Consider the following 14,356-nt stretch of genomic DNA (forward strand, 5'->3'; position numbering starts at 1 on the left):
TGGTTTAAAGGGAAACATTTAAATGTCTTGGAATGGCCTAATCAAAGCCATTTTTTTAGCTTTTTTATTTTATTTCTTTTTCTATTTTTTTTTCTGTGTTTTTGTGTGGTTTGATGTTTGTTTGAGTGTTTTGTCCGCCGGTTGTGGTGTAGCTCCGGACCCAGTTTTGGGTGTTGGTTCCCTCCAGGCCTTAGTTCGCCGTGGGTGATGCCTGCGCTCCCAGCTGTGGACTGCAGTGAGCTCGTTGCTCATTTTACATCGTGGTTGTCCAGCACTCTGTGCTTTAATGCTTGGCGTGATGTTCCGAGCGATGTTGCTCGGTTGTGTCGTGGCGGCTGTGCAGGCGGTTTGGGACACACCAGCGCTCTGCGTGGCGGAGCTTCTCTGCTCGCATTGTGGATTCATGGCGTGGTGTTCGAGCGATGTTGCTGGCGGCGGTGCTGGAGATGTGGGATCTGTTTTCGTGCGCCTTTCGGTGGGACTGTGGCTGCTACACCACGGGAATTACATCCTGACCCCTACTTGGTGGACTTTTTTATTTATTTATTTTTTATTATATTTATATTTTTCTTTTTTCTTTCTTTGTCTATTATTGTTATCTGTTGTCTGTGTCTGTGTGTGTGTGTGTGTGTGTGTGTGTGTGTGTGTATGTTTGAACCTCCTGTAAAGCGTCTTTGAGTACCATGAAAAGTGCTATACAAAACAGATGTATTATTAGAATCTGTGGCATAACTTGAAGATTGCTGAACACCAACACAACCCATCTAACTTGAAGGAGTTGGAGCAGTTTTGCCTTGAGGACTGGGCAAAAATCCCAGTGGCTAGATGTACTAAGCTAATAGAGACACACCCCAAGAGACTTGCAGCTGGAATTGCAGCAAAAGGCGGCTCTATAAATTATTGACTTGGGGGGTGAATACCTATGCACACTCCAGATTTCTGTTTTTTCATCTTATTGTTTGTGTTACAATAAAACAACAATTTTCACCTTTAAAGTGGTCGGCATGTTGTGTAAATCAAATGGTGCTAACCCTCCAAAAATCCATTTTAATTCCAGCTTGTAATGCGACAAAACAGGACAAACACCAAGGGGGATGAATACTTTTGCAAGACACTGTATAAACATGGAGCTACTGGTACATGTTTATTCCTTCATTTTAATCTGTGTTTTATAATTAGCATTTTACAGATTTAATTCATTAATATGAATAATACTCTTTAGCTGCAAAGTAGTTTATGTGGAACGCTGGAGCAAGAATGAAAAAATAAATTTGTTTTTCAGAAATAATTTGTTTTTAATAATCTTATTATACAAACGGATGTAAAATTGGATGCATGTGTACTTTGGAACACAATTTCTTTTATAATGTATGTAATGAATATCAAGTGTGTGTGTGTGTGTGTGTGTGTATCAGGGTTGCTGTGTCGTATCCAGAAGGGCAGCAGCAGACGGGACAGGAGGAGCAGGAGTTCAACGATCACGGCCTTGATGGGAATCAGAGCCACAGTGCGTACACACACCACCTGGTTGCAGGCAAGAGACACACACACACACACACACACACACACACACACACACACCACTTGTATAACCTCTGATATTCACCACTTTATGTATTTTCATCACTTTATATCTTTTTGCTTTGTGAGGTTAAAGGTCAAGGTCAATGCGCAAAATGGATGTGAAATTTTTTCCCCAGTAAAGTCAATTGCTTTTTTTTTTTTTTTCACACCAGTCAGCAGTTTCAAGTCAGGAAGTGTGTGATGAGGCATTACACTGACCAAAGTGTGCTTTTTAATTGGCCATGAAAATCTAAAGAAGTAATAGATCATATCGTTTGTTTTGTATTTTAATACTTGTGTAGTGTAAGTCAAAGCTTTACACACAGTGACACACACTCCTTTCACTGAAATGATTATTAATGCAGCTAATTAATGCGACATCTAAATCTAACTCTAACCTTCTCCATCCATTCATCGTGTGTGTGTGTGTGTGTGTGCAGTGCATCCTAACGCTTCTCCTACTGTTAGGTTTTGGGTTAGGGCGCAGGAGTACGTCTCTCCTCAGTCTGGACTCAAGCAGGACAAGAGTCGGATCCTGGTCTGAGATGGGGGCCAGCGTGGTGAGCACACACACACACACACACACACACACACACACACACACACACACACACACATTCGATCAGAGTTCATACCTTTTGTGTAAAAGCTTTTTTCTGTGGTATTTTGCTGCACATTCACATTTCCTCACCCATACCTGGTGCTGATTCTGCCCTCTGTCGCCCTCTACAGGAGGAAAAGGAGACCAAGAAGAACTTCAAAGGTATGACATCATGCTCATGTAAACCTGAAAAACCTGCAGCAGTTCAAAAAGTGGAAGTGATGCAACATTTGTGGGCATGCTGTTATAGGAAATTTTTCAGTGACAGGGCGTGGAGCTACTAGCATTTATTTATTTAAGCACAATATGTTGTACTTCTTATCCATTTATCGCTATGTATAATGTTGTGGAACATCTGCAAAACTGTTTAGTTCCTGTTGTCCTTTTTCAGCCTCCCCCTGGAAGTTTTTCTCTGTCCTGTATTGGAGAGCAGCGTTTATCCTCTGACTGTTATGAAATGTTGACACTGGAAACTCCTTCCAAAAGTGTTAAATAAATAAACATCTCCTCACAAAAAAGAAAATGTCACTGTCATTTATTCGGCTTTTTTTTGTTAAATTGCACATTCCTTTTATTTGTTTATAAGGTTTAGTTTATCGTGTGTCTCCCCCAAACAAATCTCTGTGAATGAGCTGTTACTATAGAAACAATATGATAGCAACACCTTCCGACCAATCAGATTTGAGAATTGAACAAAAATGAGATTGAGAGTTTATATTTCAGAAGCAACACTTTTTAACTATAACTAAATAGATTTTAGTCAAATAAGTAAAGATAATTTTAAAGTGATTGTCAGTTATGTGACTTAGCCTCAGTGTGACCTTTGACCCTGTGCAGGCACACAGACGGCGATGAGTCGTAGGAGGGTGTCGTGCCGCGAGCTGGGCCTGCCAGACTGCGACGGATGGCTCTGGAAGAAGAGGAAAGAGATGACTGTGTTCAGGACACAGAAATGGCAGCGCTTCTGGTTTGTCCTTAAAGGAGTTACAATCTACTGGTACACCAGCCAGCAGGTATACACACACACACACACACTATCAATATTTATTCACACAGTTCACAGTGCGCGTGTGTGTTTCTGAACTATAAAATCCGTTGTATTTACAGGAACAGAAGGCAGTTGGGATGGTGAAGATTGGCACCTACAACATTGAGAGCGCTGGAGAACACAAGAGGAAGTAGTAAGTCGTTCTCTCCTTTGATCAAAAGTCTAAGATATTCCTTTCCTTACGGGAATATTTGGTTCTCAACAAGACACACACACACACACCAATCCCCAAACATCCTGATATTTCATTAAATACAAAACATTTCATTCCATCAGAGCAGGACTGTAATGAAACACTGAATACTGAAGCTGGTCAGTGATTTAAAGAGCTCCAGAACTGTACCTCTGGAACGGAACTCTCTCACAGCCTTCATACTGACCTTCAGAGATTCAGGAGTGGGTTCTAGTCTCTCTCTCTCTCTCTCTCTCTCTCTCTCTCTCTCTCCCCGCCTCCCTCTCCCTCTCTGCCTCTCTCCCCCTCCCTCTCTCTGCACTCCTCCCTCCCTCCCTCCCTCTCTCTGCGCCCCTCCCTCCCTCCCTCCCTCCCTCTGCGCCCCTCCCTCCCTCCCTCTGCGCCCCTCCCTCCCTCCCTCCCTCTCTCTGCGCTCCTCCCTCCCTCCCTCTCTCTGCCTCTGTCCCTCTCTGCCTCTCTCTCTCTGCCTCTCTCTCTCCCTCTCTCCCCTTCCCTCCCTCTGCCTCTCTCTCTCCCTCTCTCCCCTTCCCTCCCTCTCTCTGCCTCTCTCTCTCCCTCTCTCCCCTTCCCTCCCTCTCTCTCTCTGCCTCTCTCCGCCTCTCTCTCTTCCTCCCTCCCTCTCTCTCTCCACATCTCTCTCTCTCCCCCCTCTCTCTGTCTGCCTATCTCTCTCTTTCTCTCTCTGTCTGCCTCTCTCTCTCTTTCTCTCTCTGTCTGCCTCTCTCTCTCTTTCCAAACCTGCACTGCCTTTTTATTGTGAAATATCACTCACATGATCAACTTCACCCACTTTAATCTTCATATCCCCTTCTTCTTCCGATTTAAAGATCTCTCTCTCTCTCTCCCACACGCGCACACACACACACACACACACACACACACACACACACACACACACACCTTATAGCAGCTTTTTTTTTATACCTTCGGGAAATACGATATTGTCCGCATACAGTATATTGAATTAAACCTGAATAGATGAAAATGACATTTTTCAACATTAGATGAAACAAATATATTAAAATGAAAGCAAACAATATAAAACAAAATGCCAACTTTGCAGCACCGTGTGATTCCTAATTGTGCATCTGCCTTAATTAACAATCGATTTACATGGCATTAGCATGTTATCGTACTGTACCAGATCGTCAAATTAAGGAAACTAAACGGTGTGAATATCAGTGTAAGGGCTGCTTGCAGGAACATGTTTGTGGATAAATTGTGATCAAATCTGGTTTAGTTAGCGCTATGCCTAAATAAATTAGTTAGGTTGACGTGAGGCGGCCTTGGGCTGAGGTGCCCTTGAGCGAGGTACCGAACCCCTGACTGCTCCCTGGGTGCTGTGTGTGGCTGCCCACTGCTCTGATTGTGTGTGTGTGTTTTCACTGCTTCAGATGGGTTAAATGCAGAGGATGAATTTCACTGTGCTTGAAGTGTGCATGTGACGAATAAAGGTTTCTTCTTCTTCTTAAATGTATAAACACACACACACACACACACACACACGAATACTATGTTGTAATAATTAGACCCTACTAGAGAAACCATGGCAACCAACATGTAGCTCCACAAGGCAAAAAAAAAAAAAGTCAAATTGTACCTTCAACATGTTACATATAGCCGAAATTACTCTATTTATTTCTGTACAATCTTCGACACTAGCCAACTCTACACTTGTTTAGGATATTATTAATGTCTCACACAGATTGGGAACCTGGTTTTCCTGATTTTATTCATTATTAGGCATGTAACGATTCACCCAATTCATGATTTGATTCGATTTGCGCACGATATTCAGTTCACGATTTGGTTTTCCCACAATATTTTTGAAAAAAAATTGAAATGAAGAAAATTTTACTCCCAAAAATGCAACCTTTTTATTTTCCTATTCCGAGACCTTTTCTTCATAAACTTTTATGAACATTTGTTCTCCCTCGATTTGCATCACTTTTCTTTATCTTTCAGCAGTCTGTAAAAAGAGAGCTCTGATTTCTTATTAAATTTATTTGTATAGTCAAACACACAGCAGCTTTTTCCCATTTTAGATCTATTATTCTTGTGTTTTTGGTGGCATTAGAGCTCCATTACTTCCACCTACAGAGAAGTCATGTGTATTCCTGCTATTTAAATAATATTGGCTGGCTTTTTTCATGGTATCAGATATATTCCATTCAGCTAGCATGATATTGAACAAGTGTTATTATTATTGTTATTATTATTATTATTATTATTATTATTATTATTATTATCCATACACATTCCTTTTGGGTGTTCAGTGTGTCTTTCTCTTTCAAAATTCTTTCAAAATCTTGCATATTTAATGAAGCAAACCTGGCGCCCATGTTTGTTTGCAACTTGTCACAGTTGATCACTAGCACGGAAGTTTTACGTCTCTGATGTGTGACGGTCTTGACAACCATGCAATATTGTAAACCCTATTCAAAACTCATTCTCCATTGGGTAGAGTGACGTAATGCATGTAGGATAAGTGATATGCTAACAATATTACATGCTATCAAACCAAATGAATGAAACCAGCTAGAAGGGAATAGAACACGTTTTTATTCCATTGAAAACGTGTCCTGTATGGATAACAATGTTATTGCACCCCCTGCTGTCTAAACAATGCATTTACAGCTTGGAAAAACTAAATGATTACTCAGCCTGATAATAATCACAATTCATATTTTACTTCATTGATTCAAATCGTCATGAATTTGTATTGCAGCTTTGTGCAGTATTCATAGAGTTTCCTTTCATCAGTATATTGAGGTTTTATTTACTATATTTAGATTTTTATAACTCTTCAATTTTCAGTGCATATCTTGAGTTTATATTATTACCATTTTATTCAGTATTTGATGCATTTTCATTCCATATCTTGAGCTTTCTCTGTTCTGTGTTCTGTTGTGTAGTTTTGCATTTGTTTTTCACTGTTTGCACCAAATGCAGATGATTTGAGCCCACACACTTCTTCTGTTTTTAAGTTAATGTAATCACTAAAATGAATCTCTGTCTCTCCTGTGTCTCTGCAGCGTGTTTCAAATGTCCCACCCGCGCTTTCAGAACTTCTTCTTCGCTGCTGACAACGTTAGCGACATGAGCAAGTGAGTGTGTGGCACACATTAACAAAAACCAAACACGAAAATGTTCTCGGCTGCTCTTCTACAGCCGTTTGGTCTGAGAGTGTGGAGAGAGATTCGTGCCACAATTACAGATAAATGAGTGAGTGCATCATTATACAGACAACAAGAGAGACGTTACAGACAGGTTTCATTCTTCACATGTCTCGCAACCTGAATTATTAAGAAATGATACCACAGCGTTGTTGAATGCTCGATTCTGATTGGTCAGAAGATGTTGATTAATTTTCTATAGCAGCAGCACTTACAGTGGGAAATTTTGTGAACCCTTTAGAATTTTCTATATTTCTGCATAAATATGACCTAAAACATCATCAGATTTTCACACAAGTCCTAAAAGTAGATAAAGAGAACCCAGTTAAACAAATGAGACAAAAATATTATACTTGGTAATTTATTTATTGAGGAAAATGATCCAATATTACATATCTGTGAGTGGCAAAAGTATGTGAACCTTTGCTTTCAGTATCTGGTGTGACCCCCTTGTGCAGCAATAGCTGCAACTAAACGTTTGCGGTAACTGTTGATCAGTCCTGCACACCGGCTTGGAGGAATTTTAGCCCGTTCCTCCGTACAGAACAGCTTCAACTCTGGGATGTTGGTGGGTTTCCTCACATGAACTGCTCGCTTCAGGTCCTTCCACAACATTTCGATTGGATTAAGGTCAGGACTTTGACTTGGCCATTCCAAAACATTCACTTTATTCTTCTTTAACCATTCTTTGGTAGAACGACTTGTGTGCTTAGGGTCGTTGTCTTGCTGCATGACCCACCTTCTCTTGAGATTCAGTTCATGGACAGATGTCCTGACATTTTCCTTTAGAATTCGCTGGTATAATTCAGAATTCATTGTTCCATCAATGATGGCAAGCCGTCCTGGCCCAGATGCAGCAAAACAGGCCCAAACCATGATACATGACAAAAACAAGACTATATTCTTTTAGCCATTTCTGTTTGTTTTAAATACTTGATAACAAAGTGATATATCTGACTTGATGCATTCCGCCATTTTGTTTTTCTCTACTCACGGTATATGAGCTGATATCCTAGTAGTAGAGTAGCCAATCAGAGCACACGATTGCTCATATCCAGTGAATGTGGAGAGAATAATACAATATATACAACTCCACGCTGAAATGGAGTAAAATATGTAACACTGAGCACGAAGATACGACAAAAATTGATATCCAGCCTCAACCTCATAGAAATGGATTTGAAATGAGGCCTTCTGTTCTGGCCATGGCTTGTATTTCAGTTGTCTTCTATCTCAGATATATAAATCTCTTTGTATTAGTTCCATCCTGAGTGTGCTGTGAGGTTTGCTGACTCCCACAGCCACAGTGAGGATTACAGTGGTGTCCTGTTTGCTCTGATTTTCCTTTTCTGTCAAAACAGCAACACAGAACATCAGAGCCAGAAATAGATGGTTTAGCTATGAGCTTCGAGCTTCGCAGAGATGTTTGCACTCCTTGTGTGTGAATAGAGTGACTTATTCAAGCACACGGTCATAAGTAAGAACAGCTCGAAGACAGATCCGTTTTAATCCAGTGTCCCTGATCCTCTGAGCTCTTGGATGAATCATTTGATATCTTTGTGATCTTCTAGATGCTTGTATTGCAGCGAAGAAACACAAATTATATCTCAATAAAATGGAACTATTGAGTAAGTCTGAGGATTTTGTTCATTGGAAACTGGCTAGAATGAAATAAAAGAGCGGTTAAATAACATTCTTTACATCTAACAGGGTATACAGTGCTCTCCACAATTATTGGCACCCCTTGTAAAAATTGGTAAAAAGGGCTAGAAAAAAATCCACCTTTTGGTGAAGTCGCTTCATCTCACACTGAAAAAATGAGAAAAATCCAACCTTTAATTGAAATAAATTTGTTCAGAGAAAAACAAATTCCTCACCAAGAAATATATTTTAATCAAAAACTCATGTGCCACTATTATTGGCACCCCTGGAAATAATAGTGAACACAATGTAAGTGAAGCAGGTTTCCAAGTAAAATTGTAATTGGATGTGTTTGAGTTGATTGGAGTGTGTAGGAACTTTCAAGCTGTAATCCATGACTTCCTGATTAACTGGGGAACAAATATAAGGCGACACAGAGGCCAAATTCCTTCAACATCACCATGGGAACGATAAGAGACACACAAACCCAATGAGGGAGAAGTGTGTTGATCTCTTTTTACTAATTGCTACAAGGGATGCCAATAATTGTGGAGGGCACTGTAAATAAAATTGAATACTGCATTTAACCAGAAATGTGTATTATTATTTATTTATTTTTAACCATTTTCAGAGCATCCTTGCAATTTTTCATGTGGTGTATTGCTTACAGAAATGTAATGAAAAAAACTGTTCGGAAATTCTAATGGTATATTTTCCTGGAGCTGGGAATACAGGAAGTGATCAATTCCAGACAGGAATTACGGCCTTTTGTGATGTAGGTTATACTTTCTTGAAATCATACTGGAGCAGAAAAATAATGCTATTAACTGGTTAATCAAATGGGGGGCAGCCATGGCCTGAAGGTTAGAGAAGCAGCCTTGGGCCCATAGAGTCACTGGTTTAATTCCCGGGACCGGCAGGCAAAATGTGAGGGGAGTTGAGTGAATAAACATCACTTTCCCCTCCCTCAGTATCATGGCTGAAGTGCTGTTGAGCAAAGCACCAAACCCAACTGCTCTCTGGGTGCTGTAGCATAGTGGCCCACTGCTCTGGGTGTGTGTGTGCGCTCATTGCTTACTTGTGTGTGTTCACTGCTTCAGATGGGTTAAATGCAGAGGGGTTTCACTGTGCTTGAGTAAACATGTGACAAAGGCAGAATCTTCTAAAATTTTACTCTGAAATTTAAAGTTATTTTATTTATTTATTTAATTAATTTTTTGATAATTATTTTTTTTATACTGCGCAAATTCAACTATACAGTTTTCAAAAGCAACTAACAACTAAAACAGCTTACTAAATATAACTAATAATAATAATGTCAAAGTAATTATTCTGTCCACATTCACTGGATATGAGCAATCGCATGTTCTGATTGGCTACTCTGCTACTAGGATATCAGCTCATATACCGTGAGTAGAGAAAAACAAAATGGCGGAGCGTGTTGCTGAACCAACCGAGGACGAAATAAAAACTCTACTTGAAAACAAAACCCAAAAAAATACATAAAAAAGCAACAAAATATGGAATAATAGTATTTGACTATAAGAGCGTTTTTTTTTTTTTCAATAATTATTATCACATTTTTCACAAAATGCTCCTGTCCTTTCACCGGTTTGTTTACAATTTGCAAAAAATAAAAATAAAAATGCTCTGTTTCTCAAAATCCAGTGAATGTAGATAGAATAAAACAGTTATTGCACTCAGTCTCATCGTACATGGATTATGTACGATTTAATTTTGTGGAATAACTATTTAATATACCTACATTAAATAAATTATAGAAAAATGAGTTAATTCACCCAAATACCTGCTGGAAAAGGACTGTTCTTAGCTTAGGCTTGAAAATATTAAAATTGGCGGTGTATCCGAGGTCAAATGGCAAAGAGTTCAGAGAGTTGATTACATTCAATGAAAGAATTTTTCATTCCCTGTAATGTTTCTAATACCTGGTGATGGTGAAAATAATGCTGAATGGACCATAATAGTGGCTCAGCTTCGAGTTGATCAGAGTCACGTAATGTGAAGTGAATATAGACCAAATTATGGACCAGGGTCCGGCCATACAGTCAAGTCGTGTCTTTTAAAGCACTTTAAATAAATGTTTCTCTTTAGGAAAAATCCACTACGATCTGATTGACCACTTACTTTATTATTACCTCTGCCAACTGTGTTGGAAAAGGTTATGTTTTCACCTCCTTTTGTTTGTTTCTTTGTCTGTTCCCAATGTAACTCAAAAACTAGTGAACAGATTTGGATGAAATTTGGTGGACAGCTTTAGTATTCTCCTTGGTTCAAGTGAATAGATTTTTATGTTGATCTGTGGCTTGGTGGAGGTATGAACTCTATCGAGTGCCCTTCTAGGTAGTGTGTGTGAACTTTACTTATTGACGAGGAATCACGTGAACACCAGTGGAGACTTTGTGTAACCAAACATCGGCTGATTTGTCTGATTTTGTGAAACAGGTGGATCAACTGTCTGATCACCGCCATCCAGAAATACAAGAAGTACCAAGAGAATCCACCAAGCAATGAGACTGGTGTGTGGAGTTGGATCTTTTTTTACTTGAAGTACTTTGTGTATTATTTTTCTTTACTTAAAGTCAACAGCAAAATCAAGAACATCATGGACAGTATTTCATGCAGTTGCGTTAGTGTAGATGTGGTGGTTTTTAGTTAGATGCTGGTGTTTGCTGGTTGGTTTATTAGACTTGATTGTGTGTGTGTGCGTGCGTGTGTTGTTTCAGAGTGCTACAGCGAGACAGATTCGGAGGATGAAAGCTCACACTCGCCACGCCTTCTAAAGAAAAAACCCTCCACGGTGAGCCGAGACACGGAACACACTCATATGATGTGTTAGAAAGAGAGAATGAAAATGGAGAGACGCCAGCACACAAGAATAAATGTTTCTTTTCAGATGTTTACATATATAAATACTGTAAGAAATATGAAATGCATGCAGTTTTAAATCAGTTTATTGTCCCTTGTGGTAGAAGCCCCAGTCGAACACCCTTCCTCGAGCTCTGGGTCGGAAAAACAAGCCACTAGGAGGAGCTGCAGTGTCCACTTCACCAGCAGGGGGCAGTAAAGCTGCAGGTACACAACCACACTGAAGTGGAACGCTCACACTAGATCTGTGTGTGTGTAATACACACACACACACACACACACACACACACACCCTCGATTTCTCATATCCAGTGAATGTGGACAGAATAAAATAGAGTATAAATGTGATATTAACAGGCTCCATCATTGTCCATGTTCCTCTTGTGCTTCAGGAACAGTGGATGAGATGGGCGAGCTGTTTAACAAGCTAAAGGAGGGAGGAGTGTCTCTGATTGGCCAGGATCAGCCCATCACTCGCGATCAACTCCGCAGGTCATTTATCCGACGAAACAAAAATCCCATCATCAATGAGAAGATCCACACACTGCGTGCTCTTCAGAGCACTCTCAAGGTGACACACACACACACACACACCTGTTCATGCAAAAGACATCATTTTACCGAACGCCTATATTTTAGCACTTTTGTTTAAATGACATCACTGTAAATACATTTTAAAATCTACCCAATGATTATGTGTAAGTGAACTGAGTAATGTCTTTGTTTTGTTGGAACACTATACCGGTAGGTCATATCTAATCCAGTAGGTCAAAATCTTTCTCAGACCCTCTACTAGTCAGAGAGAGAGGGAGAGATCAGAGGAGAATGACCAGACTGGTCTAAGCTGACAGGAAGTCTATTATAACTCAATTACTCTTTACAACCGTGGTGAGCAGAAAAGCATCTCAGAACGCATAAAACATCAAACCTTGAGGTGGATGAGCTAGAATAACAGAAGACCACATCAGGGTCCACTCTTTTCAGCCAAGAACAGGAATCTGAGGCTTTCATGTGCACAGACTCATCCAAACTGGACAGTTGAAGACTGGAGGGGGTCTTTTCCAGTCTGTGTAATTGTTTCCGCCTAATTCTGTGTAAACTCTAGAGAGAGTGGTGTGTGTGTGTGTGTGTGTGTGTGTGTGTGTGAGAAAACCCCAGGAGATCAGCAGATTCTGAAATACTCAAACCAGTCCATCTGACAGCAGCAAACACGCCAAAGTCACAAAATTCACACTTTTCCCCCATTCTGATGTTTGATGTGAACATTAACTGAAGTTCTTGACCTGTAACTGTGTGATTTTTATGCGTTGGGATGCTGCCACATGATTGGCAGATTGGATCACTGTATAAATGAGCAGGTGTACAGGTTTACACTCAGTGCATGTCTGTATATGTGTCTACAAATAGTATAACATGGTAACTTTGCCACACTGACTGTTCCCCCCAGGCGAAGGAGGCGGAGCTACAGATCCTTGATAAGCTTCTGGAAGATTCCAGTCTGACGCCGCTGAAATTCCGGCAGTGGAAGGAACACAATGAGGATCTCTACCAGGAGATTGAGAAAAGTGTCACTGAGAGAAAACGAACCCAAACAACCCCACAAGTGAAAACTGCCACTGGTGATGACGGCGCACGTAGACTCAGCCTGAGTGACGGAGAGCAGCTAGTGGATGCCGAGTTGCCTAGCAATGGAGACTCGGCCCCCGACTCTGCACGTGAACACTTAGCAGGTTGTACCGACCCACACGGTGAAACAGCAGACCGCAGCTCCTCTCAAAATTACTTCTACATCTGAGCTGATGTGTCCTGACCCTGTGCCCGCCCACTTTAGAATTCTGACCATTCAGAGTGTCTTTTTAGAGGAATGGGGCGGGACTTGAGCTGCTCTGGGGAGTGTTTCCATTTTCCAAACTTGTTCTTACAAGAAATGATTGTCAGTGTTGCTGAGCAACCTTAATGATTTTTTTAAGCTAATTGCCTAGCTAGCTAGTAGCAGTGGCTGGCTTTGTTTTAGTGAAAATTTTTTAAATGAAACTCCAAATGGCCGTAAATAATCATGTCAATATTAACTGCTTAACCTTCATGTTTCGTTCACTACTTTTACAGTAGTGTTACTGTTGTGAAATGTAATTTAAAACAACCAGTATAAGTTCATCTTTATCTGAATATGGATTTGCAAGTCTTCGTGTCAGCAGCCCAAGTCCAGCATGATCAGTATTTATTTACTTTTCGTACAGTTCACGTCCCAGATCAGCTCTGAAGCTGTGAACTACTGATTGGAAAGAACACACTGGTGCTGGTGCTGGTCCACTGACGACTCACTGGATATGGAGCTTTAGTCCACGATGGGCTAAGAAAATAAACACTGAACCTGGAACCAAGAAGGAGATGACTAAAATCCCTGACGTCTGTGTGGAAGTGGACATGAGTTCGTAACTCATATTCGTCAAACATCATTATTTCCTGTTTTCTGAAACAGGAAGTTATTTTTCATTCACAGTAAATATTTTGTGATCTAAAAATAGAACAAAGTGGCCTGTGCACATAAGACATTACTACGGCCGTTTATTTTTACAGGCAAGTTTTAGAGTGGTCATTTTCAAGTTTTAATATAATATCCTTTTTTTCCCCCCGTTTGTACTGCATGTTAATATGTGCAATGATGGGGAGAAAAGGAAAAGAATTAATGTAAATGAGCTTGTAATTCATTTCACAGAACAAAAGCACGAGACTTGAGTCTTGAGTAATGTTGTGAACACTGTCAGTTGGATATGTGAATGTGTTTATTATTGTAAATAAAATGTCTACAGTTTACAAAAGAGACTTTTTTTCTCTCTCTTTCATTGTACTTAAAGATTAGTGGGATGGGATGATTCTAGATGGCAAACCCAACTTATCGGACTACATCAAATCACCAGTAAGATACTACATAATCCTTTTTTACAACATCCAAACAACCTACGTTTTCAGATACGTTCTTGTCAGTTCCAGGCTTAATAGCTGTTAGTCTTCATCTACAGATCATTGAGAATGTTGCTGTTTAATTCCCAGAAGTTTGTCATGTGACTCATCACAGTCCCTGTTGAGGAAAAGCATCCCCATGACGTAATGCTACCACCACCATGTTTCATAGCCGGGCAGGTTGTATCAGGGTGATGAGCAGTGTTGGCACTTTGTGCCAAGCTCAATTTTGGTCTCATCAGACAAGTCATGACAACTCCAAACATGTTTGCAAAAATTGTTGGTTT

General features: G+C 40.2%; 1 protein-coding gene across 3 annotated transcripts in view; it reads left to right on the forward strand.

Moving 5' to 3' along the window:
* The window catches only part of cnksr1 (connector enhancer of kinase suppressor of Ras 1), a 112,106-nt gene extending 98,177 nt beyond the window's left edge, over positions 1–13,929 (forward strand). Inside the window, exons 11-22 of one of the 3 annotated variants that reach the window (XM_060934770.1) lie at positions 1,416–1,534; positions 2,032–2,123; positions 2,296–2,326; positions 3,002–3,177; positions 3,272–3,345; positions 6,441–6,512; positions 10,686–10,759; positions 10,967–11,040; positions 11,213–11,315; positions 11,501–11,679; positions 12,556–12,838; positions 13,346–13,929. In XM_060934770.1, the coding sequence (XP_060790753.1) occupies positions 1,416–1,534; positions 2,032–2,123; positions 2,296–2,326; positions 3,002–3,177; positions 3,272–3,345; positions 6,441–6,512; positions 10,686–10,759; positions 10,967–11,040; positions 11,213–11,315; positions 11,501–11,679; positions 12,556–12,838; positions 13,346–13,368 (1,300 nt within the window). In that variant the 3' untranslated portion in view covers positions 13,369–13,929. Of the gene's footprint in view, positions 1–1,415; positions 1,535–2,031; positions 2,124–2,295; positions 2,327–3,001; positions 3,178–3,271; positions 3,346–6,440; positions 6,513–10,685; positions 10,760–10,966; positions 11,041–11,212; positions 11,316–11,500; positions 11,680–12,555 lie in introns of all 3 variants that reach the window. The other 2 variants (XM_060934767.1, XM_060934768.1) reach the window with 2 other exon arrangements.
* Positions 13,930–14,356: the final 427 nt, after the last annotated feature.

The sequence above is a fragment of the Neoarius graeffei genome, chromosome 11, assembly GCF_027579695.1.
Source record: "Neoarius graeffei isolate fNeoGra1 chromosome 11, fNeoGra1.pri, whole genome shotgun sequence".
NCBI classification, from domain to species: domain Eukaryota; kingdom Metazoa; phylum Chordata; class Actinopteri; order Siluriformes; family Ariidae; genus Neoarius; species Neoarius graeffei.